Source organism: Wyeomyia smithii, chromosome 3 (genome assembly GCF_029784165.1).
Source record: "Wyeomyia smithii strain HCP4-BCI-WySm-NY-G18 chromosome 3, ASM2978416v1, whole genome shotgun sequence".
NCBI lineage: Eukaryota > Metazoa > Arthropoda > Insecta > Diptera > Culicidae > Wyeomyia > Wyeomyia smithii.
The window spans coordinates 178,914,211-178,939,350 of NC_073696.1; the positions used below are offsets into that span (position 1 = coordinate 178,914,211).

General features: G+C 38.8%; 1 protein-coding gene across 2 annotated transcripts in view; it reads left to right on the forward strand.

Annotated features, from left to right (window-relative positions):
* The window catches only part of LOC129728876 (uncharacterized), a 149,729-nt gene that overhangs the window by 44,430 nt on the left and 80,159 nt on the right, over positions 1–25,140 (forward strand). For both annotated transcript variants that reach the window (XM_055687344.1, XM_055687345.1), the window contains exons 2-3: positions 11,284–11,403; positions 11,565–11,764. In XM_055687344.1, the coding sequence (XP_055543319.1) occupies positions 11,284–11,403; positions 11,565–11,764 (320 nt within the window). The remainder of the gene's footprint in view (positions 1–11,283; positions 11,404–11,564; positions 11,765–25,140) is intronic.

Consider the following 25,140-nt stretch of genomic DNA (forward strand, 5'->3'; position numbering starts at 1 on the left):
GAACACAGAAAATTGAGTTATTCAACAAAGGCCTAGCTGGAATCAACGTTTCACCGATATCACTGGCAAAGCCCAATCAGGAAAAATATCCTAAAAAAAGTATCTGAACATTATCGACGGTATAAGAAAAAACATTTTCGATTTTGATGCTGAAGATGACCTTGATTAATTGAAACGTAAAGCGAGAGACTTCGACGAGATGATTTTTCAGTTAAAAGAAAAATTTACTGCGCCCGAATGCTCGAGGGAAGATGAAGTAAGAATACTTTCGGTTCTTCCGAAATCTTGGAACCAACAAACGGTAACAGAAAAGTTTGAAACAACGAAATATATTGTGAAACAGGCTCGGCGCATATCAGAGGTTAGTGGAATATTGGCTATTCCTGACATGGATTGCCCCTGGAAGCAAAAAACGAGGTATTGCAGTTTTATGACAGTGACCAGGTCAGTAGAGCCATGCCAGGGCAAAGGGACTACGTTTAAGTGAGAAAAGATGGTAAGCGACAGCATGTGAAAAAGCGGCTCTCAATGAATTCAATTCGTGAGGCTTAAGTTTATTTTAAAAATATCAGCAAAACTGATATTGGGTTGACTTCTTTGAGAGCTTTGAAACCTACGCATTGTAAATTATTCGGAAGCTCAGGATCTTATAATATTTGTGTATGTACTGATCACGAGAATACTGAATTGATGATACACAGTCTAAAGAGATATACCATTCGAACAGTTGATTGCAACAGATCGATGTAATATAGAGAAACTTGTGAAACCAATTGATGAATTTGTATCTTATTTTTGTGAAAAGTTGGAAAAGTTGATAACCCACGATCACATAAAAACTCAACAGTCGACTTACATGAGAGAAGCAAAAAATAATTTGAAAGATGGTGAAGTTGTTATAGCGTGTGGTTTCTCAGAGCACTATTCTTGAGAACCGTTCGCCCAATCGTCTTGTTGTCAAAGAATGAATTGTATATTTTTGATCAAGCATTCCAATGAACGTATGGTTTTTGCTGGAGAACCATATACCGTTTTGACTCAAACTTAGAACAGTCTCAAACTTCGAACACTTTGGAATAAAAATCACATTATTATAGCTAAAGTAATCAAAAGTATGATTATTATTTACCATTTCGTTCCTCGGAATGTCTTTTACCAAGGGATGTATAGCTCTTTACTGTAGGACCACTTCCAGGGAACCAGCAGGCGTTGAAAAAAGTGACAGTCAGTGTTGAGACGGTGTGCCTATCTATCTCTTAGTGTTTACATTGAAATGTTCGGAATTTGAATCAAAGCCGAGTTCTAAATTTCCGTTAATTTATTAAACAAAATATGTATTATTCTATATAAATAGCACTTAATTGTAACAAAAATAAATTAACCAACATGTTGAACCTTTAAGATCGACGAGAAAACTCATTTTTAGTTGTTTTTTTTAGTGCAAGAAGTTACATCATAGCTTAAGTGTTCGAAATTTGATGCAGTACGGTACAAATTAAGATAAACGTGTATTTTCCTAAATTTTAATAATTTTTCGAGCTTAAATTAGAAATAACTCGAAAACCAATGCCTTTAGAATGTTACCTACCAAGAACTTTTTGATTTAAAATGACTCTCTGCATCTTTCAAAGTCATCAGAATAAATTTTTTTTGAAAAATGTTTGAATTAGAATTTTTATAAAAAAATCAATCTACCATTAAAAAAAATTTTTTCTTTTCTCCATCCTGGACTTTTTTTTAAAAGTTGCGTTTTAAAATTCATCAAACAAGTTTATTGAAAAAAAATAAAAAAAAATCAACTCTTTTTTTTAAATTGAAATTTAATGTTCATTTTAATTTTTTTTTTGGTTAAAATAAATATTTTTTGTACAGTGTATAGTTTTTAATGATGCATTTTTAATTCCCTACAACTTATGCTAAGAGAGTTTTTCTATACAACCAACGGTTTCTGGACTACAATGCTTCAAATAAACCTATGCCAAAAGACATACGCCCTTTTAGAATGTAACTCATGGTTGTAAAAAATCTCTCCATCTGTGAAAAATGCTCAGTTTGCTAAGCCAAATACGTGTGCGAAGTAACATTCAAATCAAAAATGGGCGATTAAATTTTCGCGTATTTCCAGATCATTTGAAATGATTTTGCTCTTAATTCTGATTTAACTATACGCCATTGCACAATCGTCCCGCTTGACGTGAAGAACGCGTTTAATAACACCAGTTGGGACTCCATAGCGCTTGCGCTGAGGAGCATCCACGTACCGGTGTCGTTGTAGAAGATTCTGGACAATTACAGAAGTTGCAGAAGTTCCGCAAGGTTCCATCCTGGGACCGGTGTTGTGGAATGTCATGTATGACGGGGTGTTGAAACTCTAGTTTCCTGTAGGAGATGTGATCGTCGGCTTTGCAGACGACATCACGCTAGAGCTCGAGTTGACGGCAGCCACTGTATACGCAAAGTAGAAGAAGCCAAATGGGCTGAGAAAAGAACGGCCATAACTCCACTAATAGTTTTTTAAACAAATGCTTTTATAGTTGTTAAAAACTCATTCTATTCGAATTTATAACCTCAATTTAATAGAAAAATAATACACACCTTGAAGCAATCTAAATTTTGTCAAAGTTTTCCGATTCAAATGGTACTGAATTCTTCGAACATTTTTTTTTTTTTCAATTTCAACATTCTGGGAATAATTAAATTCCTATGATGCAGTTTGATTTCAATAACAAATTCATATCATAAAACTCTTGGCGACCAACTTTCTAAATGCATCCATTTTTGAGATATTTAAACATTAGTTTGAAAAATTTCAGTTTTTATCGAAAATACGCTTTTTTAGTTATTATTAATTCTTCAGCAACAACATAAATATCAGATCGATATAACATAATGCCTTTTTCAACATCGTAGAAACTGAGTTTATATTTCAGAACTCCACGGAGATTTATTTCCATGGCTTGAACAAAAGGATGGAAATAACTTCTAAACTATTCTTCCAATCTCTTTGATGTCAAAGATTGAGTTGTGTTATATCGATATTGTTGCTAGAGAGCCGCAAATAACTCACAAAACAGCGTATTTTCATAGAAAAAATTGAAATTTTTCAAATCAATATTGATACATTTCAAAAAACGGTTGCATTCAGAAAGTTAGTAGCGAGTAACTTTATTTATGCACTTTATGATTTGAAATTACTATTTGAAGCATATTGATTTATTGGATTTCAATTATTCTCATTATTATTCAATGTGGAGGAAATTCAATTATCTTTTAATTTAATGTATAATTTAGTGTTTGGTTTTCAATTTTAAAAATAAGTTTAAAACGGATGCATTTACGAAATTTATTATTATGAGCTATTCGATTCGATTGCGATCATGGGAATACAAACATTTTTAAATTGATTTTTTTATGGAATTAAATATTTAAATGAATAATTTTCTATTAAACAAATTGTTCATCAAAAGTTTCGATATAACTTCTAGTTTCCCAAAAAAAAATCAATTATTTCAATTTCAATTCTTATAAATTAATATTTAACGTTTATAAAGAATTTCTTTGTGTATGTTTTTTGTCAAGCATTTTTAGTTTCTTACAATACGTTTTCAGAAAGTTTTGGTATATCAATGGTTTCTGAACTAAAATACTTTGATCAAAACTCATGTCAAAATACTTACACCCTTTTGGAAAATTCTGTGAAAAATAGTCAGTATGCTAAGCCAAAGACGTGTGAAAAATTTCATTCAAATCAAAAAGGTCGATGATTTTTTTGCGAATTTTTGCGTTAATCATTTGCTGTGCTATGTCTCGCATTCCATTTTTACCTTGTTCTATGTTACTGTCAGAAATTCTGTTAAAGTGCCATCCACAACAAGATCGGTTCAGAGAGTAGCATCAAAATTGCTTATTATATAAACGCTCAGGGTCTGTTTGTATAGGATTCACAGCAACTCGTAATACCATTTTCCATACCTTGTCTTGCCGTATGTTGCCGTGCAACCTTAGCCCGCATCATGATACAAAACCATAATGCCTTGCAGCACATTGTTATTGTTTACTGATGTCATCACATGATTTACAAAATATTAAATATTTGTTATCTACAAAGCGGTACAGAGGGATATCTAAACAACAAGCATACGTTTTGAGTTTGTGCTGACTGTAGTATACCACTTGTGGTCAGCCAGAATCGGCCTACAAAGTAAATAGCTTACTGATGCTGTCAGAGTGAAAGTTTATTGAAATTTAACTTGAAAATCCACTTGGAACATGCTTAGTATTACTCAATCATTCAATTTCGTTCGAGTTTGCTGAAAACCCCAGGGAGAGGGAAACTTATTAAATGTGTCAACTTCAGCTCAGTTTGAAGCAACATTTTCCCAAGAGTTCCACGTGCCTTCGAGTAAGTTTGTTGAGTTTGTAAGTTGACCTACTGGATTTAACTTAATGTTTTCCGAATAATGCATGCCGTACACTTAATACATTTTTTCTCCTGCTTCGTAAAAGTTAAGATATGTTGCTGGTTACTCTATTGATGTTCACACCACAATTCGCGACAGCAGATAATTTAATCAGAACAATTTAACGTAACCTATGCCAACACCAGGAATGAACATGAACGAGTATATCATCAAACAATCTTGCTTATTGGAGGGAAGCATACTGCCGTGAGATGACATTGTGACGTAGATCCAAGTGATCAGTTTTTCAGTACGGCCCAAAAACGAAAGAATTCTTCGTCACTTTTGTATGGAAATGTGTGCCAACGTCACTTTGTTTTTTTTTTTGATTTTATGTAACGTACGAATAAGTAACAACGAAAAGGAAGATACCAAAAGATAGGTCTTCGAATAGTGAACAAATTGGCATGAAAAACTCATATTCGAGAAAGTGGCACTTACGTCACTTTGTCATCTCACGGCAGCATAGGTTTCAACCACATTCACTTCCTTCCTGATTGCTAATTTCTAAACATCAATCGTTGAAGGTCCTAATTAAATAGGCAATTACTCAGGCAAAATACATGATTGCGTTCTTCGGAACGCTTATGTTCAATACTAGGCGATTTATCGTTCCAAAGTTGCTATCAAAACATCTTCTACCATCAACATGATACTAATTATTGAGAATCAGAAAATCCCGCCGTGCTAAATTGGCCCAGCCTCAATAAGCCTAATTTCTTTTTTTTCGCCACGAACAGTCATCGGGCGCGGACGCGTTTCCATTTCGCTTCGCAATTTAACTTGTATTTTTATTTTTTATTTTTACACCTTGACGGCGTCGCGAGTGCACGTAAGCAACAATTTATTTATTTATGAACAATCTTTGACCGTCGCGCTACCGCGTGTATCTAACCTTTTCTCGACAATTCGTACTCGCCGCGTAACAATTTTTAATCAGTGCTATGGAAAAGTGTGGCATAACCAACTGTACTTCGACCGACAACCGTTTCCTGTGGAAATGCGAAGGAATATGCAAAAGGCACTTCCACGCTGCCTGTGTAGGAACCCGTAGAAACCAAGAAGAACTACTGCGTTCATTCATGCTGCCCTTATGCATAGAATGCCAGGAACAGTTCATGGACCAACTCCAACTGAAGAAGCTCATCCAGCACCAGAAAATTTTAACAGAAAGTATTGAATCACAAATCAAATCAAATCATTCAATAATCAGTCAACTTCCTAACCTGACTGTAACGCACGACACACTGGACAGTATCAATACACTGCTTTCTGAATTGAAGACGGAAATTAAAAAAGTAAATATTAACACAAACAATGCGTCGGCAAAAACCATAAATCGCATTTCGACGCTGTTCGGCGAACTTGGCCATGACTCCATATCGGACATATCGGACATTAGCAAAGAAAACCGGCAGCACACAAAGAACATACAACAGCACCTGGAAAAAGCATTTACTAATATAGAATCAAAAATTGACAATATGGAACACCAATTAGAAGCTATACAAAATAAAAAAACAAACTGCAGTACAACGGCGCAGGAACTAATTAATGAATTAAAAGCGCTCAAAGAATCGAGTTCACTCCAGCCAAAAACAGACAATCATCCCAGTCTGGCTGAAGAACTTCGCCTTTCATTGCCACTTCCAGAATCGGACTCAGAAGAACACCGTACTCCAAATTTCACATCAGGCTGGCGCCTAATTGGCAATAAAAAAGTATGGAAACGCGACTGGACTGAATATGACGCCAGACAGCGTAAAAGACGCATGCAGGAAAAGCAAGCAGAAAAGGCCGCTCGTAAACGTATGCAGCAACGCAAACGTCAGCAGGAAAACTCAAACCCTATCAGCATAAGTAACACCTATAAACACGGAATAAACCATTTCGCCTGCAACTCAAAGAAAATTGCTGAAATGCCAAAACAACCACTACCCTCGGACAAAGACCTCCTGGCAGCTGCTCACGCTCAATTTGCTGGGCCGCCGAATTCAGACATAACATCAAAATTTATAAATTTCCAAAAAGGCGAAACTATCAACCCATATCGGACAGAAAAAAATGCAACTAACAATGGAAATTCTGCACCGGCTCCTGCCAGCAACGCCAGCATACAATCAGCACCGCAAGACAGCCAATTTGAACTTGACCCCATGCGTCCACCAATCGTCCGACTTACGCAGCAATCATCGAATGGCGACGAGCGCTTTTTGAAGGCTAGACTCCACGACCCAAAAGTAATGCATATTACACGCCTATATCTCGCATACATGAAGGACCAACCATCATCTGTATGCGTAGAAGGAATGACACCAACCAGTATAAGAATGCTTCTCGCATCCGAAGGACTGCCGACATCTCCAGAACAGCTCCAACGCGTCTTTATTGAAGTCCATCAGGAATATGGACTCACGCCAGCCGAAGCAGTAGCCGACCTTCAATCATATCGTCATTTTTTATCAAATGAACGCACGCACCGTCTTCAACAACTTCGCGAAAGTGTAAATAAATTTAGTACAAATTTTCGCAAGTAAGGACGCCCTCTTCTGAGGCAGAACCATTATATTTAAACATAAGTAATAACTTGACTAACACTTCTTCGCTTCCTCGACAGAATGCGACTGAAATTCTTATCTATTGTCAGAATTTCAATCGCATGAAAAGCCCAAGCAAAATGAAAGAAATTCAACAAAATCTATTGTCGTCATCTTTTAAAATAATTTTAGGAACTGAAAGTAGCTGGGACGAAAGCGTAAGAAGCGAAGAAGTATTTGGAAACAATTACAATGTATTCCGGCACGATCGGAATTTGTCTACCAGTCAAAAAAAGTCAGGCGGTGGAGTCCTCATTGCCATTAATGTAGACTTTACTTCTGAAGAAATAATATCCGACAAATATAAAGAATTTGAACACGTATGGGCCAAAGCATTTATTGCTGGCGAAGAACATATCTTCTGTTCCGTGTACTTTCCACCGGAACATGCTCATAAACATACGTATGAATTATTTTTCAAAACTCTAGAATCTATTATGTCTAACATGAAACCAGAAGTAAAACTGCATGTCTATGGCGACTTCAACCAACGTAATGCAGACTTTATTGTAGACATTGAAAATGAATCTATCTTACTCCCAGTCGTAGGCGAAAACGAAACACTGCAGTATCTTTTTGGCAAATCCTCAGAACTCGGTCTATATCAAATAAATCATGTCAAAAACAAACAAAATGCTTATTTAGACCTATTATTCACAAACTGCACTAAAGACTTCTGTGTAGATTCATCATTGACTCCCATCTGGAAAAATGAAGCATTCCACACAGCAATTGAATATTCAATAGTAATGAATAACACTTCGTACCCCAGCGACTGCGAGTACGAGGATGTACCGGAATACCACAAAACTGACTTCGAACAAGTCAAACGTAGACTTCGCATAATAAATTGGCGTAGTATAATTTGTAAAGAAGGAAATGTCAACGAAGAAGTATCAAAATTTTATGAAATAATTAATCAAATTATATCAGAAAATGTACCTCTAAAGAAAAGAAGACGAACGAACACCAACAAATATCCAGTGTGGTTTAATCCACAATTGAAGAACCTAAAAAATAGAAAACAAAAAGCACATAAAATATACAAAAAAGACAACAATAGCGAAAATCTTCAAAATTACCAAGAAATTTGCTGTCAACTTGACGCAGCCATTAAAATTGCACATGAAGAACATAATCGTAAAATCGAACATCAAATCAAGTCTTGCCCTAAGAACTTCTTTAATTACGTAAAAACCAAACTAAAAAGTAACAACTTTCCATCACGAATGCATCTTGACAGTAATGTAGGACAAACTAGTAATGAAATATGTAGTCTTTTTGCCACTTTTTTTCAAGAAATTTACACCACATATGAAGAAACAGATCGCGACCGCGAATACTTCTCGTATTTTCCTGATTTTTCGAATTCTTTATCTGTCAATCAAATATCTGAATTCGAAATTCAAAACGCACTTAAAAATTTAGACGCTACGAAAGGTCCTGGACCTGACAGAATAGCTCCAATTTTTCTCAAAAAATTGGCAGAAGAACTATCTACACCCTTACAACACCTTTTTAACATGTCCCTGAAGAATGGAATTTTCCCAGAACTCTGGAAAACCTCATATTTAGTGCCAATTTTCAAATCTGGCGCTAAATCTGACATTCGTAATTATCGTGGAATTGCCATTATTTCATGCATTCCAAAATTATTTGAATCAATAATTATTGAAAAAATCTTTCAACAAGTAAAACACCAAATTACAACTCAACAGCACGGCTTTTACAAAGGCCGATCAACTACCACAAATCTTTTGGAATTCATAACTTTCACTCTGACTGTAATGGACTACGGTAACCACGTAGAAGCTCTTTATACGGACTTTAGCAAGGCATTTGACAGAATCGACATACTATTATTACTCTTCAAGCTCGAAAAATACGGAACTGAAACAAAATTTTTGGAATGGCTGCAGTCATACTTAACAAAACGAACACAAATAGTCCGCTTTCAAAATTCCTTTTCGAACCCAATAGAAGTAACTTCTGGGGTTCCTCAAGGTTCCCACCTGGGCCCTCTTCTTTTTATATTATACGTAAATGACATTTCCTTTCTTCTTAAGTCAATACATGTGCTTGTATATGCTGATGACATGAAGCTCTTTATAGAAATAACCAACGCAGAAGACTTCGAAATATTCCAGAATGAAATTAATGTATTCTACACTTGGTGCAACAAAAGCCTATTACAACTCAACATTAAAAAATGTAATTCAATAGCCTTTAGCAGAAAAACAGTAACACCACCAACAAACATTTTCTTAGGAAACCAACCAGTAGAAAAATGCAAAATCGTTAGGGACCTAGGCGTAATCTTAGACTCCAAACTCACATTCATAGAACATTATAATACAATTATCAACAAAGCAAATAGTTTGCTGGGCTTTATAAAACGCTTCGGCCACAATTTTCAAGACCCATATACAATCAAACTATTATATATTACATACGTCCGACCAATTCTGGAATATTGTAGCATTGTATGGAATCCCTATATTGCCACACATGAAGAACGCATTGAATCTGTCCAAAAACAATTTCTTTTGTACGCGCTTCGTAAGCTAAATTGGACATCATTTCCCTTACCATCATATGAAGCACGCTGCATGCTTATAGACATACAAGCACTTAAAGAACGCCGCGATCTTTCAATGCTTTATTTTATCAATGACATTATTTCTCAACGCGTGCAATCTACTCAATTATTATCACAACTAAATTTTTATGCACCCAGTCGTCAATTAAGAAATCGTAAAATATTTTCGGAAAATTCTCACAGAACAAACTACTCAAAAAATGGCCCAATAAATCGCATGATGCGTCACTATAACCAGCACTGCGAAAATATCGACATCACAATGGGCAGAAATCAAATAAAAAAACGACTAACTACTGGAAATAATGTATAGAATATAAGAAAACATTGTATTATTATAACTGTAGTCTACATTTGCTTGACGAAATAAATAAATGAATAAATTCAAGGAGGACGCTTCAAAATCATTTTCAGAATTTTATTCTGAATCCTTTGGAGCGTTTTCTTCCTTGTTGAACAGCAACTTGACCAGATCGGTACAGCATTAAGCATTGCTGGTCTAAAAATTTGTTTGTAAATCAAAAGTTTGTTCTTTAAACAAAGTTTAGAATTCCTGTTAATGAGAGGATATAAACATCTCGTATATTTGGTGCACTTGGCTTGTATACTCTCAATGTGCTCTTTGAAAATAAGTTTTTTATCATAAATTAGTCCCAAGTACTTAACCTTGTCAGACCAACTTAAAGTAACCCCATTCATCTTGACAACGTGATTATTGTTTGGCTTGAGGAAAAATGCCCTAGGCTTATGCGGAAAAATTATCATTTGAGTTTTAGAAGCATTGGGAGAGATTTTCCACTTTTGCAAGTAGGAAAAAAAAATATCTAAACTTTTCTGCAATCGACTACATATGACACGAAGACTTTTTCCTTTTACGGAAATGCTTGTGTCATCGCAGAACAATGACTTTGTGCATCCTGGAGGCAAATCAGGAAGATCTGAAGTGAATATGTTAGACAACCTGCAGAGTTCGATCAGCAAGATAATTTCTTAAAATTTTGATTAGGAAAATTGGAAAATTAAAAGTTTGCAATTTCGCAATCGAACCTTTATGCCAAACACTGTCGAATGCTTTTTCTATGTCTAAAAGAGCAGCTCCAGTGGAATAACCTTCAGATTTGTTAGGTCGTATCATATTAGTAACTCTGAGCAATTGATGAGTTGTGGAATGCTCAAGGCGAAATCCAAACTGTTCATTTGCAAAAATTTAATTTTCGTTGATGTGTGACATCATTCTGTTAAGAATAATTCTCTCAATTAAAATTGATGCGTATCTATGAGCTAAACAGTTATATTCGTCTCGTTGGAATCATTCACTACATGTTAAATTATGTTTGATATTTGCCTAATTTTTCTCTGAGACCTGGTATGTATGGTGTTGAAATCATTTAACATATGATTCATTATACTAAATACTCCAATACTAACGCAATTAAACTTCTTGCTTACTCATATTCAAACAGCAAGGGCATCAGTAAACTTTTTATGTGTAACTTGTTCCCCTTCCTTATTATTTAATATTCTGACATTTCTCATGTGATATTATTTCTGTTTCAGTTTCTTGTTAAACTTCACATAACTTCGTAAGAACCACATTTGACGGATAAAAATTGCTTCGTCTTTACAGGTCTGCTTTCCAGCACGTTGCGCGCATTCCGGAGAACCGGTTGTGAAGACGAGCTCATGAGCTTATCCTGTCCTATCGGTACCAGCATCAGCGTCGAGGTGGTGCAGTACGGGAGAATAGGTTCGTGTGTTGGTCTTACATCCTGCCAGATAGTGTTGAACAGTATCCGGGAATTTCATTTATTAAATTTTCCTTTCAAATTCTTGGCTAACGCTATTATATACTAAAATCATATCTGCCCCGACGGAGTGATTCAACCCGTATACACTGTTCTTTCGCAGAAGAAAACTCCTCCTTGCAATGCTCCTTCACCGAGAGCGGTCGCGATAGTAACTACTATCTTGAATCAACGACGTTGGCAGCGGACAATCTTTTCCTCCTGGGCAACGTGACATATTCGCTAATGGAAACCGCTCTCAACGAAAGTTCCATCGTGCTTGATAAAGGAAACACCAAGTGCACACAGCACTATGTGCTGCAGGTGAGTCCATGACCTGTATCTCTGAACCGTAAATTCAATCGGATGGGTTTGGCACTCTAGCGATCCAATTTTTCCCGGTTAAGCAGATTACCAGTTGTTAAAAAATATGACATTGTTCGAAATTATTAATAAGAATTCCAAATTGAATTAACTTTCCTGCTTTTTAGAGTATTTTTTGTGGGCTATTTTGAGGGTTTATTTTGGTAGGTACAACAAACTTTGGTGGATGAATAGTCTCAGATTACTGCTAAATTGTTATCAAATCATATAGTATTCTTGCTGGCGTTAACAACTCGAGTCTTGTGCTCGAGTCTTGAGTCTGCTTATGAATAAAAACGAGTTTGTTTAGAACTGGTTCATTGAGCGTACGAACAGAGAGATATTTGTTACGAATTCTGTTTCAAAATAGGCTGAGAAGTTGATTTGTTAAGCTAACAAAAGTTCCTTTGTGCAAAAAATACCTACCATCTAGTTAAATGAAAGGGTGATGATTTCGGGTTTTGTCAATCTTTTTCCCTCATAATATATTCCTGAGCAGGCCATAAAATAATATGACTCCACTATCGATTTTTTTATTGCATCAGATATTGATACGGGCTATTTCAAGCAACGGATGAACAACAGCAGGTGGAAAGTAATAAAAGTAACTACCGAAAAAAATCGAGATGATTGCATCAATCATACAAATCAAATATTCAAAAGAAATATCATGTGTGTTTTCTCCTCTTCTTTTTTATATGCTATTTTTTGCTATTCGAAAATATTATTGGATTGTTTTACGCAAAAGTTGGGTTATAATTTTTGATTTGGTTTTAAACTTAGATCAGGCATGTCGGAAAAGGCAATTTGGTGAACTTAATTCATTTGTGTTTGATCTGTTGATGTAAACCAAAAACAGTGTTTATAATAATTGTTCACAATAATTTGACGAAAATAGCGATAAGAAAATTCGTTGATCATGACCTCGTGAGCGAACGTAATAAATAAAATTTTGTATGCAGTTCTTTGTTGAATATCGCTAAAATTGAAAACATAGAATTGTCATAATGTTTGAAATTGTCATAATGAGCAGTTCCACAAAACATGTCCCAGTTTTAAAATTTGACATTTTTAGCTGAAACTTTGCATAGACGTTGCCATAGTTGCCTATAGATGCCGTTTTGTGATATTTGTTTATTTTTTTGGAGTTGGCTATTGTAAAATGCTATTTTTGGAAGGTATTGATGATTACCAATATTTTGAATCTTCGGCAAAGTTGTAGATAACAATTTTGTCTTTTCGAAAAAAATGTACATTTTAAAAAAAACTATTATTTTTGTGAAAAAAGTTAAATAAAAATCGATTAAATTGGTTACCCCTTTTTTATGGAATTGCTCTAGTAATAAAATTAAAAAAAAAACTGTCTCATATGACACAACATTTAGAAATTTAAGCGAATCTATACATATGAAAATGCAACTCTGTCTGTCTGTCTGATCCAAATAGGCTTGGAACCTACTGAACCGATCAGCGTGAAATTTTGTATATAGGGGTTTCAGGGGCCGAGAAAGGTGACTAAGATAGTATGAGACCCCTCCCTCTTCTGCACATCTCGGAAACTAACATAGTAAATGGAACCAAATTTGGCATGTGAATTTATTCAGGAGCAACAAATATGTCCATATTAGTTTGACACCCCTCCCTCTTCTGGAAGAAAGAAGTTCCATACTAATTTAATACAGGTTTCTGCACATCTCGAGAACTAACATTTTATTTGAACCAAATTTGGCATGTGAATGTTTTTAGGGGTAACAAATATGTCCATAATGGTTTAACACCCCTCAATTATCTATAAGGGAGAGTCCCATACAAACGAAACACAAATTTCGCACAGCTCGAGAACCAATCAAGCAAATACAGCCAAATTTGGCATGTTAATGTATTTAGATGTACCAAATATGTCCATAATAGTTCGAAATCCCTCCCTCTTCTGGAAAGGTGGGGGTTCCTACACATTAAACACAAATTTCTGCACATCTAGAGAAATAATCAAGTAAATGTAACCAAATTTGATATGTTGAGGTTTTTGAGAGCTAGAAAAATTTTTATGGTGGTTCGACACCCGTCCCTCTTCTGAAGGAGTGGGTTCATACAAATGAAAATTAAATTTCTTCACAACTCAAGCACTAATCAAGTGAATAAGAAGGGAGCAAAAAATATTTTCATGGTGATTCGACACCCCTCCCACTCCTGGATGGGAGGGCTCTTATTCAAATCTCACACTAATTTCTATGGTGATTTGACACTCCTCCGTTTTCTGAAAGGGGAGGGAGGTCTTCCGTACAAATTAAACAGATATTTCAACCAGGTTTTCCGGAAAACAGTCTAAAATTATCGGGTCGATGCACAGCAGCCAAAACTCGACTCCAGACGCCATTTTTTATTTTCAGATATAAACTTCCGGTTTCTAATATGGGTTTTTCCGGAACCAGGATTTCGCCCAGAGGCCAGAAAATGTCTCCAAATGCCATTTTTAAATCCAAAATGGCTGAAAAACAGCGGAAAGTGACCAAATAACACCCAATATGGGTATTTTCGGAATCGAAATGATGAACTGGAGCCACAAAGCGACCTCAGACAACATTTTGAACTGTAAGATGGCCACTTCCGGTTTCTGGAAAACAGCCTAAAATGGTCGATTTCCATTAAGTATGAGTATCTTTGGAACCAAAATGATGCTAAAAATCGATCACAGACACCTTTTTTGAATTCAAAGATGGTGGCTTCCGGTGTCTGGTAAACAACCGAAAATGACCAAATACCGTTCAATATTAACGTTTCCTGAACCCGAATGACGCCCAGAGGTCAAAAATTGATTTCACATGCCATTTTGAAGTCCATAATGGCGACTTCCGGTTTGTGGTAAACAGCTTAAAATAACCAAATACCATCCAATATGAATATCACCGAAACCAGAATAATGCAATAAGCTCTTTCATTCTGTGCCGAACACGCATCAGTACTGGACGTGTTTGGTGATCGGTCCGATAGAGTATAAAACAAAAGACGTGTGAACAAGTGTTGGCATTGTTTGCCTGGTCAAGTGAAATAAATCCGGGTTCAAGGTCGTGCCTTTGTGCAACTGTTTCGCATCGTGACTGCCAGCTGGTGCGTAAGCCGATTTGGCTGCTGGCTGGATTGTGCTACAGCAGTGGACGAGACACAAACGAGGAAAAAGAAGAAGCCATCAGTGTCAGCGAGTTGTATCGCTGTGTGGAGTGATCTCACACCTGGCTCGCTGCTGGTGGCTGTTTGGTGCTGCTGTATTGGTGCTGCTGGCTGTAACGGCTGCTACTTCGAACGATCGGACAACCAACCTTACTGGAAGGGAGAAATAAAAAGGTACGTGTTCTTGTCAGCGCTAGTGCGCTAGACTTAGCGCGATGGATGTAGATCCCTCGCCTCCCGCGCCACCATCCCCGAACCCCTCTGACCCTGACCCTTCTGTTACCCCCTCCCCTGTTCATTCTTCAGTCCCCCCTCGCCCCAGGCTTTACCCAGACGGAGCCCAGGGCAGCTATACTGTTTATTTTCGGCCAAAGGCAGGACCGAAATCGAAAAAGTTGAACCTCTTGCAGATTTCTAAAGACCTGACGAAGGAGTACAAGGGCGTGACCGAAATTTCCAAGGTCCGGCCTAACAAGCTCCGTGTCGTGGTCGGTAACCTGAAAGAGGCCAACGATATAGCTTGCTCTGAGCTCTTCACACGCGAGTATCGCGTTTACATACCCGCACGAGACGTGGAGATCGACGGTGTCATAACCGATTCGAATCTGTCCGTCGAGTGTATACTGCAAAGTGCCAAAGGGTGCTTTAAGAACAAAATGTGTCCCGAAGTAAAGGTGCTCGACTGCAAGCAATTGCGGTCAGCATCGATCATCGGTGGCAAAACAGTATACACTCCGTCAGACTCGTTTCGAGTTACGTTCGCCGGGTCTGCACTACCAAGCCACGTCTCGATCCACCGGGTTCGTCTCCCTGTGAGGCTCTACGTGCCCCGCGTCATGAACTGCCTGAATTGCAAGCAGTTAGGCCATACAGCCGCCTACTGCTGCAATAAGGCACGTTGTGGCAAGTGTGGGGAGTCTCATGCGGAAGATTCTTGCAGTGTTAACGCTGAAAAGTGTATTCACTGCGGAGAAAATCTGCATGAGCTCTCGACATGTGCGGTGTACATGCAGCGCAGGGATAAAATAAAACGGTCTCTCAAAGAGCGTTCAAAGCGTTCCTACGCTGACATGCTGAAAAAGACCGTTACCACTTCTCCCGTTACTTCGAACCCCTTCGATCTGTTGTCCTCTGATGAAACCGATTCTGACGATTCACCAGCGGGAGCATCTTACGCCAATCCTGGGGAGTCTAGAAAGAGGAAAAAAATTTCCTCTCCTAAACTTCCCAGAAAAGGTCCTAAGATTTCTCAAAGTGAAATGAAAGTTACAAACAAACCAAACAGTGCTGCGGAAAAACCGAAGCAAACTCCTCCTGGGCTGGCAAATTTAAAGTCCCAGAAGGAGTTCCCAGCACTGCCAGGAACATCTAAAACCCCAGTTGCTCCTTTTACACTCCCAGTTGATGAAACAAACTCTGGATTAGTGAAATTTTCTGACATTGTGGACTGGATTTTTGAAACTTTCAATGTACCCGATCCAATTAAAATTTTTCTTACAGCATTCCTCCCAACAGTTAGATCATTTTTGAAGCAGTTGACTGCCCAATGGCCTCTCCTTGCAGCGATTGTATCCTTCGATGCCTAATTCAACTGCGTATATGAAGGATTCTATCTCTGTCTTACAGTGGAATTGTAGAAGTATTTGACCAAAAATTGATTCGTTTAAAGTTTTGATAAATAAAAACAAATGCGATGCATTTTCCCTTTGTGAAACTTGGCTTACTTCAAATATTGATCTCAACTTCCATGATTTTAATATTATTCGCCTTGATCGAGACACCCCATATGGAGGAGTACTTTTAGGGATTAAAAAGTGCTATTCTTTCTATCGTATTAACCTCCCCTCGATTCCAGGCATCGAAGTTGTCGCATGTCAAATGACAATACAAGGTAAAGAGCTTTGTATTGCCTCAATATATATTCCCCCCAGAGCACAGGTTGGGCAACGGCTGCTCTTTGATTTAATAGAACTTCTTCCCTCGCCACGTTTGATTTTGGGAGACTTCAACTCTCATGGCGTGGCTTGGGGTTCCCCATACAATGATAACCGCTCCTCTTTAATCTATTACCTTTGCGATGACTTCGACATGACTATTTTAAACAACGGTGAAATGACACGTATCCCGAAACCTCCAGCGCGCCCAAGCGCTTTGGATCTATATTTATGTTCGACGTCGCTACGGTTGGATTGCACATGGAAGGTAATCCTCGATCCTCACGGTAGCGACCATCTGCCTATTCTTATTTCAATTACTAACGGGTCAACTCGCATGCGACCAATTGACATTCCGTATGACCTCACACGAAATGTCGATTGGAAGTTATACGAGGAAATGATTTCAAAAGCGGTCGAGTCGATTCAACATCATTCACCACTTGAAGAATACAACCTCCTCGCGGGCTTGATTCTCGACGCCGCGTTGCAAGCCCAAACGAAGAAATATCCCGGCGTAACGATCAAAGAACGGCCTCCCACTCCGTGGTGGGACCAAGAGTGCTCCGATGTCTACACGCAAAGATCCGACGCGTTTAAGGCCTACCAGACGGGAGGTATACCTGGCGACTATTTACGGTATTCGGAGCTTGATACCAAGCTTAAAAGCTTGGCTAAAGCAAAGAAACGTGGATATTGGCGTCGGTTCGTGAACGAGACGTCGAGGGAGACATCGATGAGCACTCTTTGGAACACAGCCCGAAGAATGCGGAATTGCGTAACGGTCAACGAAAGCGAGGAGTCTTCAAGTAGGTGGATATTTGATTTTGCCAGGAAAGTATGTCCGGACTCTGTTCCTGCGCAAAATATTGTTCGCGATGCGTCTCCGGGCCACGACGCGATAGAATCACCTTTTACGATGGCAGAATTTTCAGTTGCCCTCCTGTCCTGTAACAATAACGCGCCTGGATTAGATAGAATCAAATTCAACTTGTTGAAGAATCTACCCGGCAATGCCAAGAGGCGCTTGTTGAACTTGTTCAATAAGTTCCTGGAGCAAAACATTGTACCGCAGGATTGGAGGCAAGTGAAGGTGATCGCCATCCAAAAACCAGGGAAACCAGCTTCTAATCACAACTCTTATAGGCCGATTGCAATGCTATCCTGTATCCGGAAATTGATGGAAAAAATGATACTCCGTCGTTTAGACCACTGGGTCGAATCAAATGGTCTACTATCAGAAACTCAATTTGGCTTCCGCCGTGCCAAAGGGACGAATGATTGTCTTGCGTTGCTTTCAACAGATATTCAGCTGGCGTATGCTCGTAAAGAACAAATGGCGTCTGCGTTCTTGGACATTAAGGGGGCTTTTGATTCCGTTTCTATTGACATTCTTTCGGGTAAACTTCACCGACAAGGATTTTCTCCAATTTTGAACAATTTTTTGCACAATTTGTTGTCCGAAAAGCACATGCATTTTACGCATGGCGATTTGGCAACTTTTCGCATTAGCTACATGGGTCTTCCCCAGGGCTCATGTTTAAGCCCCCTTCTTTACAACTTTTATGTAAATGACATCGACGAATGTCTGGCAAATTCATGCACGATAAGACAACTTGCAGACGACAGTGTAATCTCTGTTACAGGAGCCAAAGCTGCCGATTTGCAAGGACCATTGCAAGATACCTTGGACAATTTGTCTGCTTGGGCTTTACAGCTAGGTATCGAATTCTCTCCGGAGAAGACTGAGAAAGTAGTTTTTTCTAGGAAGCATGAACCTGCTCAGCTTCAAACACAATTAATGGGTAAAACGATTTCTCAGGTTTTGGTACACAAATATCTTGGTGTCTGGTTCGACTCTAAAGGCACCTGGGGTTGTCACGTGAGGTATCTGATGAAAAAATGTCAACAAAGAGTGAATTTTCTTCGTACAATAACCGGACAATGGTGGGGAGCCCATCCAGGAGACCTTATAAGGCTTTACCAAACAACGATATTGTCTGTTATTGAATACGGGTGTTTCTGCTTCCGCTCCGCAGCAAACACACATTTGATCAAACTGGAGCGAATACAATATCGTTGTTTGCGTATCGCCTTAGGTTGCATGCAGTCGACCCATACGATGAGTTTGGAGGTTTTAGCTGGAGTACTACCATTGAAAAACCGCTTCTGGAGCCTGTCTTCTCGTATTCTAATCAAATGTGAGGTCTTGAACCGTCCCGTGATTGAAAATTTTGAAAGGTTAATCGAACTTCATTCTCAAACCCGTTTTATGACATTGTATTTCAATCACATGTCCCAAAATATTAACCCTTCTTCGAATATTCCAAATCGTGTCGACTTATCAAATACTTCTGATTCTACTGTGTTTTTCGATACATCCATGATAGAAGAAACTCGTGGAATCCCGGATCATTTACGCGTGCAGCAGATCCCTAAAATTTTTTCCAATAAATATCGAAACATCAACTGCGACAATATGTACTACACTGACGGATCACTTCTTGATGGGTCCACTGGCTTCGGTATCTTCAATAACAATTTAACCGTCTCCCATAAGCTCGATAATCCTGCTTCTGTTTACGTCGCAGAATTGGCTGCAATTCAGTACACCCTAGGGATTATCGAAAAAATGCCCACGGACCATTATTTCATCTTTACGGACAGTCTCAGTTCCATTGAGGCTCTCCGATCGATGAAAGATGTTAAGCACTCTCCGTATTTCCTGGGGAAAATACGGGAACATCTGAGTGCTTTATCCGAAAAATCTACTCAGATTACCTTAGCGTGGGTCCCTTCTCACTGCTCGATACCGGGTAATGAGAAAGCGGACTCTTTGGCTAAGGTGGGCGCAACAAACGGTGATATTTATGAAAGACCAATTGCCTTTAATGAATTTTTCGCACTTGTACGTCAGAATACGATCATCAGTTGGCAAAATGCTTGGACCAGAGGGGAATTGGGAAGGTGGTTACATTCCATAATCCCCAAAGTATCGACGAACCCGTGGTTCAAGGGGTTGGATGTAGGTCGGGATTTCATTTGCGTGATGTCCCGGCTTATGTCCAATCACTATAGATTTGACGCGCTCCTCCGTCGTGTTGGGCTCGGGGAAAGTGGTATCTGTGCCTGTGGTGAAGGTTATCACGACATAGAGCATGTGGTTTGGTCATGCCCTGTACACCGTGACGCCAGGTCTAAATTAATAGCTTCCCTGCAGGCCGAGGGTAGACAGCCGGCTGTTCCTGTTCGTGATGTCTTGGCGAGCCGTGACCTATCCTACATGTCCCTTATATACGTTTTCCTGAAATCCATCCACGCCCCAGTCTAGTCCCGTTCCCCTCCGTCTACACCCAACAAAACGACAAGAACACGTTTGAACCTTAAGCACAAAACCAGCAACCAGACCCCGCACAATAGAACCAGGACCCAAGGACTACGAGCCTCTGTCCCAACTCACGACATCGTGGCTCAGCAGAACGAATCCATACATGCCATTCGACGATTATCAGACGACCATTGAACAACAAAACACTGATTGGAAATCCCATGCTAGTTTTAAGTTAGACCTAATTTCAGCTCGTAGTCGGCAGCGAGGATAAAAAATTTGCTTTAGTTTTTAAGTCATCAGATATAATTGGCGCCGTTAAACATTAAATTGTATTTGTGCCGTGTCAAATAAATGTTATGTGAAGAAAAAAAAAAAAAATGCAATAAGCTAAAAATTTTCCTCGGACACCATTTTAAATTGTAAGATGGTATCTTCTGGGAAACAGCCGAAAATGATCGAATAATACTCAATATGGATATTTCCGTATTCGAGATGATGCAGAAACCAAACATTGATCCTGGACACCATTTTGAATCAAAAGAAAGCCACTGTCAGTTTCTGGAAAACAACCAAAACTACTGAACACCACCCAATACAGGTATTTCCGGTATCAGATTGATGCCTGAAAAACATCTGAAAATGACCGAATACCACCCAATATGAATACATTCAGAATAAAGGCGATGTACAGCAGCCAAAAGTCGAGTATGTTGTCATTTCGATAGAACCAACCATTTCAAACGATTTGCCTTTTGACCTTGATCATATCCTATGGCCGATCCGTCGTGCATTTGCAGACTATAAAGACATGACATGGAATTTGGAATGTTTAAAATTATTTAATCAAACACAAAAATATGTGGGGCAAAGTTTGTCGGGTCAGCTAGTAGTTCATGAACTTTCTAATGAAAAATTCCGACAAATATCAAATAAAATCTCTTTAGTTGTTTTATAAAATGCTAACTTCGGGTTCTGGACTGTTTTCTGTAGAGAAAACAGCACCCCGAAAATCGCCAAGTATTTTCCAAGGAAAATATTATTTTTTCGTCATGTAAATCTTTGTCATATATTGTGACCATGCATTTTAAAGTACTCTTAGTGTAGAATAATACCACAAATTTTCAGAAAAATCCATCAAGACTAGCAGGAGTTATTGCACTTTTTAGTATTTTGACATATCATTTTCAAGGGCCGTTTTACCCAACTTAACCTCAATGAAAAAAATTGAAATTGTGCAAAACTTCCTACCTTGATTAGACAAACAAACGGTGAAAATTTCAGCTCAATCAGAGAACATCAAAACAACGTTCCTCAGAAAAGTGGTTGCGGTTCTCGCGAACTGGCTCTTAAGTTCGGTGTTCATTCTAGCTGTGCTTACGGGTGACTTATTTTGTTTGCCGTTCTCGTCACCCCAGCCAAGCGGAAGCAAGTCTTGCCCCACTTCTATAGGCAGCTCAAGGCTGCTCCTTTTCGCGTGATAAAAATTTGGTGTTCCAAAATGCGTCAGCTAATGTGACGGAACCCCGTAGGAAGCTGTTAAGGACCACGGTGTACCGTTACGAGGTTACCCGTGTACCCACATAATGAAATGCTCCTTACTATTTCATTTCTTAACCGATTCTTGATTCAAAATTTTTGAAATTGATTCCTGGAGTAATGTCATGAATTTTGATATACATATTGCTAGGGTCTCTATCCAATCATGTTGGTGGCCATATAGATCCTCACATGAATCTGTTTTGATACGGTTTGATACCATGGGCGTAGCCAGAATTTCAAATAGGGGGGGGGGGGGGGGGGGGGCAAGCTCTTCAAAATTTTAGAAGTAAAAAAAATGGTTCACTAAGGTCGCTTTTTACGCGGTTGTTTTTACGCGGCTTTTTTATGTGGATTCCAGAATTTACGCGGTTTTTTACGCGGATTTCGAAATTTACGCGTTTTTTTTACGCGGATTCCGGAATTTACGCGGCACGTATCCCCCGTGTAAAAAGGGACTTTAGTGTGTTTTGAAAAATAGAAATAAATACTAATCTTTAGTGATTGTTACATCAAGGCAACCAGTGAAAAGTTGTCCTTGACATCAGAGTGGAAAATTTGATAATTCTTTGTCCAATCTCGAATATAAATAGATGTTTTTCACTAAAAACTCTTAAGTTCATTTAAACCTTTGGACATATTATTTTTGCGACGAGGATCTCAAGAATCCACGAACACGGCAGAAGATAGAGTTGATCAGTAGCCGCAACCGGGAATTCAAGATATGATTCACAAGATGGCCCAAATTTTACAGCGGCTAGCGGTCCAGCAGCGTCAGTATCAAACCCCGGAGCAGATTTTGGAGTCCCTCTTTTTGATGCGGCGAAGGTGCGTTTACTTCTCCGAAAACTGGACACCCATTTGCACAGCCGCTATCTCAACTACATTCTGTCAAAGGTTCCCAAGGACGTGAAGATTGAAGACACAGTCAAGATTCTCAATAAAGTCCTCGGGCATCAAACGTCTAACGTTACGGAAGCGGTTCATGTGTCTTTTCACGATTGTTGTTGACCATCTGCCAATTAACACTCAGCAAGCAGAGAGCACTCAACCGCTGTTCAAATATTCAAATATTGACGTAATGCGCTGAACGAGCGTTCAATCGTGCATGTTTCCATGGTAGAGCAAGTGCAATTTTAACTGCTTTCTCAGTCGCAGGGAAGAAAGAACGGGCTTTAGCTAGCAGGTCTATAAGATCCAACTCTCCCAAGTTCTTACGGTCTGCTCTCATACTGCTGCAATGTTTATACAAAACTTCCACCTCAAAACAAAATTGTCAACTTTATAAAAAATTACGAAATTTTCGGTTTTGCGCTTGAACTCTTCCAACGACATGCGTATTACGTTAGCGGGATGTAGCAAGGATAGTAGTTGATGCAGGCGGATTTGCCCGGTACTTTTGCCGCTGCAATATCCTTGGTCCTCCAACTGAAAAACCTGTGCAATTCCACGCAACATAGCGCAAGCATTTCAATCAATTATTTTTGATCTGGCTGATACTTTACACCGATGTTTCTATGGGCTAAAGATGTCGTTTTGTGCTATTAGAGTTATTGAAAACAAAATTCTGCACCAATGTCAACATTTAGCGAGGGGCAACGCCCCCCCCTGCCCCCCTCTGGCTACGCCTATGTTTGATACGGTTCTCAAAAAATATGTAGACGACCTGATACTAGCCCTACCAAAGCAAGAAACACTAAACACTCTTAGCATATTCAACAATTTTCATCCAAATCTCCAATTCATGATGGAAGAAGGAAGTAATGGAGCTCTGCCGTATCTAGACACGAAGGTTATCCGTTCCGCACAACAAACACTAAGCACAGAATGGTATTCCCAGCCCATTGCTTCCGGACGTCTGCTAAATTATCACTCTTTTCATCCGCTTTCAATGAAAATAAACGTCGCTTGTAATTTCATCCAGCGAGTAACCAGCTTGACCACCAACAACATCACGACACAGCATAAACAGACAATTTTTTAGCAAATCCGTCGTAACAGCTACCCATCTGCTCTCATCAACCGCCTCATAAACAGAAAACCGACAACGCCACCACCCAACATCTGAAACCCCTACCGTTCGATGATTAACATACCAGTACTCAGCTCCATTCTAGTCAGCATCCTCAAAAAAGATTACCCTCTAGTTAAGATGGCATTAAAAACCACCAAAACAACCCGAAACTTGCTAAGGCAAGTCACAGATCCCATAGAACCTCTATAACAGAGCAATGTCATCTATACGATCCCTTGTAGTAATTGTGAGAAATCGTATATAGAGATGACGAAAAATAATCTAGAAACTAGAGTTAGTGGACACAGGTCCAACATCATTAAACTATCCGCATCCCCACACCATCCAAATGAGCAAAGAACAGCTCTAACACAACATATCATTGATCACCAACACACTTTAAACCTTAGCAGTACTAAAATAGTTGATCGTAGCTACCGCTCTGCGGATCTCCCTATACTCGAAATGTGCCATATCTACAACACACCCAAACACAGTTAATTTCCGCACAGACGTTGACAACCTCAATATCACGTACGCAGGCATTCTTCACACTTACGCAAACATCGTTTCTCGCAGATCACAAATCGCTTCCGAGAGCAATAGACCAACAGATAGTCCGACAGATGCTAGCATTTCAGATGCATAGTACAATTCATCGCAAAGCCTCCCACTCCATTTTGAATTGTCCGTTACAGTTAATAATCAGGCGACATCCATAAATTACGTAACACAAAAAACTCGATTTTTGGACCCCCACCCCCTCCATATGTAACCAAAACGTAACGCCAACATCTACCCCCCATAAAAATTACGTAACGCTGCAAAGGGATTCTCTCCGAAGATTTTTCGTTACGTAACGCTGAACTCACCTCCCCCCAACCTGTGTAACAAATCGTAACGCTCAAGGATACCTCCCCCCCTCCCTTTTATGACCGTTACGTAAGTTATGGATACCGCCTCAGAGGGTGATCAGTTTTCAACCAGAGTGATTTTTCCTAAGTTATGTACGTGGATTTTATTTATTTGAGTATTCAAATTATATTTACCCGTTTTATGTATGTTTGTGCTAACCCAACCGTATATGTTTTTTTGAAATAGGCCCATCTGAGCCGAAGAATTAGATTTACCGACTGACCACTATGCATTTATACTCAACGAAAAACGACAGACTAGAGTGTATGTTCATGTTTTTGTTAGTTGTTAGTTTGTGTATTAATTGTATTTTAAATTATAGTAACCTTTGAAAAAGGCCTAAACCAAAGGTTGAAACGTTAGGATAAACACAATTTAGTCGTTTGATTCCCAAGACCGAGAAAGCCGAACTCCATACCAATCATTCCGGTCGTATATT